At 42.4% G+C, this 4,362-nt stretch overlaps 1 protein-coding gene across 1 annotated transcript; it reads right to left on the bottom strand.

The window, feature by feature from the left end:
* Nucleotides 1-1,380: 1,380 nt before the first annotated feature.
* Nucleotides 1,381-4,004, bottom strand: MSH5 (mutS homolog 5). The gene is made up of 2 exons (XM_009074129.1): nt 2,124-4,004; nt 1,381-1,923 (listed from the first exon to the last, which is right to left on the bottom strand). The coding sequence occupies exons 1-2, from the start codon at nt 4,002-4,004 to the stop codon at nt 1,381-1,383; spliced, it is 2,424 nt and encodes an 807-aa protein (XP_009072377.1).
* Between the last annotated feature and the right edge of the window lie 358 nt (nt 4,005-4,362).

The raw sequence follows: 4,362 nt of genomic DNA, 5'->3' as shown, positions 1-4,362 counted from the left end.
GTTTCATAGAGAGATAACATAAGGTATTTATTTTGTAATATTAATAATAGTTTCCTTCATCATCAAGGAGGAAATTCCACACTGAAACAAACCCAAAGCAGTGTCTCCAATTTCAGATCTTTTTGATGTGCACTCACATTTATCTTTCTGTGATCTTCAGCTAGATGTGCCAGATAAGATGTTTAATAGTGATAATTATGAAAGGAATTGCTTTTTTCTTATGGAAATTTTCTCTCAGTTTATGTGACATTAATATTTTTGGCTTCTTGAAATCACAGCTGAAGAGAGATATAGTATGTGTCTGCTGATATGTTTTATTAGCCATAATGTAAGCAGTTACAGCAAGTTTTGGCAGACAAGAAGCTGTCTAATGTCTCTTCTGTCTTATTTAGATGAGGAATCTCAGGCACTTACCTCTCTGCAGGAAAGGTTATTACTTCTATAGTACTTAGATATGACTCTTGCATCATTAATTTGTTAATGAATTTTTGTTGTATATGCATACATAAAATACTGTGTTCAGTAAAGATCCTCTGCATGACAAGACAAGTGAAAGGGATTCCTCCCCTTCTGGTATTATTCTTCTAATGTTAAGTTTTACTTAAGACTTGAAAATAGAACAGAAAATATGAATTTCTGCGTTACATTTCTAGATTTGTAATTTTGCTTTTCTTCATACACATGTGACATAGACACAGAGTTGTACCATATAGAACCTTAGAGAGTGATTCTCAGTAAAACCAAAGCACTTCTCCTGTTTATCAGTCCTTGTTGATTCTGACCTCCAGCATTCTTTTTCTAATAACTCCTGGGATCTCTGGCATTTGGGACAGAAACACTGGTTTAAGAAAAGCCACAAAGCTCATTAAATTCCATTTATCAGCATCTATGTCAGTGGTTTGTGTTGTGACAATGGTTACCTGCTGATATGAAATTCTGAGGCACATACTTGGAATCTTTGCTGCTGATCCTAAAATGCCTGAAACGATCACTTTGGCACAATACAAAACAATAAACACTTTGCTTTCACACTCTTGCATGACCAGTAGGAATGTGTTGTGATTTTTCTACAGTATTTTTTTAAACTTGAGGTTCTAACAACAGGGACAGAAAATGCCCAAACTGAGTGACTCAGCAGCTGGAAGATGTTCTTAAAGTCTCTTCTTTCCCTTTTCCTACACTCTTATTGTACACCATATTGCAGAGATGTGTAACTACAGTACTTGCTTTAAACAAGAAGAAGAAAGGACGTAATTATGGACAGTTTGTCACAAGGTAAATGTACTGTGAGGTCTTAAGTCATAATGATCACTTTAAATTACAAACCTATCCTCCTGAACATGGTAGATATGATGCAGTCTGTACTGTCACACATACCTGTTACAGCACTGAGGCTGCAGAAGGCTGCACCTCTTTACGCATGAACTCTTCCAAGTCCGTGTGGGGATCATCAAGGTCTAGGCAAAGAAACTTTTCCACAAGAGATTTGCATTTTTCCATCCGATCTCCTTTTGAAGGATCATGAAGACGTTTGATAGGTTTTCCATTGCGAATCAATTCTGACATTTCAACTCCTCTTTCAATAATTTTGGCTGGCACTCCTGCCAATGCAGCGATGTTGGCAGCATGACTAACTGTGGACACACCCTGTTTGATCTGATAGAAAAATAGCAACTCATCTCCATCCTGGTGGGTCTCCATAGTCAGGTACTCCAGAAGAGGTGTGTCAGGCAAGAGTCCTAGCTGCATTAAACTGTGAAAATTAGTGGAGACAAAGACCTGTGGACACTGTGTTCCTTGTCTGATCCAGTACCTCAGGACAGCAGCCAGAAGGGACAGGCCATCCAGTGTGTTGGTCCCTTTACCAAACTCATCAATAAGTACCAGGGACTTCTCTGTGGCATTGTTTACAGCCTTGGCCACCTGGTTAAGATCAATCATAAAAGTGGAGAGCCCTACAGAAACTGATTCCCTACTGTGGATTCTAGTGTAAATCCCATCAATCACTCCGATCTCTGCCTCTGCTGCAGGGACATAACTGCCAATTAGAGCCATGAATATTTACCAAACTCATCAATAAGTACCAGGGACTTCTCTGTGGCATTGTTTACAGCCTTGGCCACCTGGTTAAGATCAATCATAAAAGTGGAGAGCCCTACAGAAACTGATTCCCTACTGTGGATTCTAGTGTAAATCCCATCAATCACTCCGATCTCTGCCTCTGCTGCAGGGACATAACTGCCAATTAGAGCCATGAATAAGATAAGACCTACTTGCTTTAAGCCAGATGAGTTGGGCCCTGTGATGATCTTTATTCGCCTGGTAGCCTCTCCACTATGCACAGGATTGGCCACAAAAGTCTTTGCACACAGTTCCAGGAGTGGATGTCTTCCATCCTTGATGTGGAAGCCCTGGCGGTGCGTAAAGCGAGGTCGGCAGTAGGCATTCTCCCGGGCCATCACTGCCAAAGCTAGGAGCACGTCTAGTTGCGCAGTGTACTCAATCACACTGGTCAGCACTTCAGACTTCTCCAAGATCTTTGTCTGCAGCTGATGCATAATAAGTGTTTCTTGGTCTCTGATCTCACAGTGCAAGTCACCCAGGAGGCTGTCCAACTCCTTAGTCCGAGCACTTCTGTAGTGCAGTTTGTCCTCTGACAAGAACATGAAGTCCAAGCCTTCGATTTCGAAGTCACTCTTATCCACCATATGTGGTAGCCGTGGGATGGAGAGAAGGAACCCAATCAAAGGAATGTAAATCACACAACAGGAAGGAATTTGATTGTCCAGAGTCTCCAGTTCTTTTCGTGCCACTTCTGTAAGGAAGTCTGACAGTCCCATCAGCTTTCGTTTCTTCTCATCGATACTGGGGTCCACATTGGGTCTAACAGTGAAGCGGTTCTCTGAGGTGCTGCCTTCAAAGTCTACCACTTTGCTGATCAGATTAGCAATGTAGTGCAGATCATCAGTGAAGACACGTGAAATAGTCTGAAAAAGTTCAATAGTGTTGGGCAGCGAACGACATGTGTCTCTAAGGCACACTGCACTGTATGCTGTCTTATAGAGCGCTTGCCAGTCACTAACTTTTGTGTTGGAAAGTGTCATTCTTTTTAAAATGAGAGGCACATTTTTAATATTCTTGAGGCAGTTTTGAAGAGTGAGGACTGTTTCCTGGTTCTGAGCCAGCAGGAAGAAGTTGATAACATCTAGCCGTTTGTTGAGCTCTGTGGAGTTCCGAGTAGGTCTTGTGAGCCACAGCCTCAGCAGTTTTTCTCCCCATTTGCACCTGCAACGGTTTAAAATTCCATATAAACTGAATCCTTCTTTTAGTCCACTGGACAGCTTGTACACAGAAGGATGAATATCACTTTTAAATACCTGCAGAACACAGTAAGTATCTTGGTCCATATTCACAGTATCTGACAGCACAAAACTTTTAAAGGCTAAAATAGGTACTGCAATACTGCTGTCTTCGAGCTCAACTCCAACCCTTCTCCTGTCTAGAAACTTAAGGAGCCCCCCTAAGGCTTGTATCATGAGTGGACACTCAAAAGGGATGATTGAGGACAAGTAGAGAATTTTCTCTGTTGCAGTCATATGAGATGGGATAAATGGAAATTGCCTGGATAGGATCCGTTGCTTGCTGACTTCTAGGCCAAAATCTATGTTAGGCAACACGACAATTTCTGGTTTTCCTGTGTCTTTATCACCAGCAGTAGCTGTTAGGTTGGTCAGGAATTTGGCCATATTCTGGTCCTGTTTTGCACTGGTCACTATGCATTGAGGATTAAGTTCCCCAATCACTTTTTGCAGTAGCTTGAGGTCTTCGTTATCAGGTATTTCAGACATGAAGTAGATTGAGCAGTCTTCTGTATCATAGTAAGCAATTGCCAGCTGCCCTGCATACCACATAACAGACATGTGCGTCTCAGAGCCTTCATGGTCCTGTTGCTCAGGCTCAGGCAGCAGTGGCAGGGCACAGCTTGTGGCTGCTGTGGCACTCATTCTGTCCAGGAGAAGCGGGTTTTTTCACAACTCATCCAAGAGGTCCTGAGGAGTAACAGTAATTGACAACAGCAGGTTAACGCTCACTCTCCCAACCCTGGAGAAACTTCAGAAACTACCAGGAATTAACTATAAATATTCAAGTGAAAAGGTGCAGCCAGCAACTACACCTGCCATCTGCTTCCCAGCACAGTGCCACAGAGCTAACCAGCAGCAATGCTGAATTCGTTTCACAGTTTTCCTTTATACTCTTTATTTTTTTAAGTATCTATGTGTGCCCAAATCCCCATAAATACAGCGCTGTACATGTGCACGACAGCACAGCTGCTCACGGCACACCCTGCCCACCCTCAGGGTC

This window comes from Acanthisitta chloris, unplaced genomic scaffold, assembly GCF_000695815.1.
Source record: "Acanthisitta chloris isolate BGI_N310 unplaced genomic scaffold, ASM69581v1 scaffold32814, whole genome shotgun sequence".
Lineage (NCBI taxonomy): Eukaryota > Metazoa > Chordata > Aves > Passeriformes > Acanthisittidae > Acanthisitta > Acanthisitta chloris.
The sequence above is the reverse complement of the archived record's forward strand: the minus strand, read 5'-3'. Positions and strand labels throughout refer to the sequence as shown.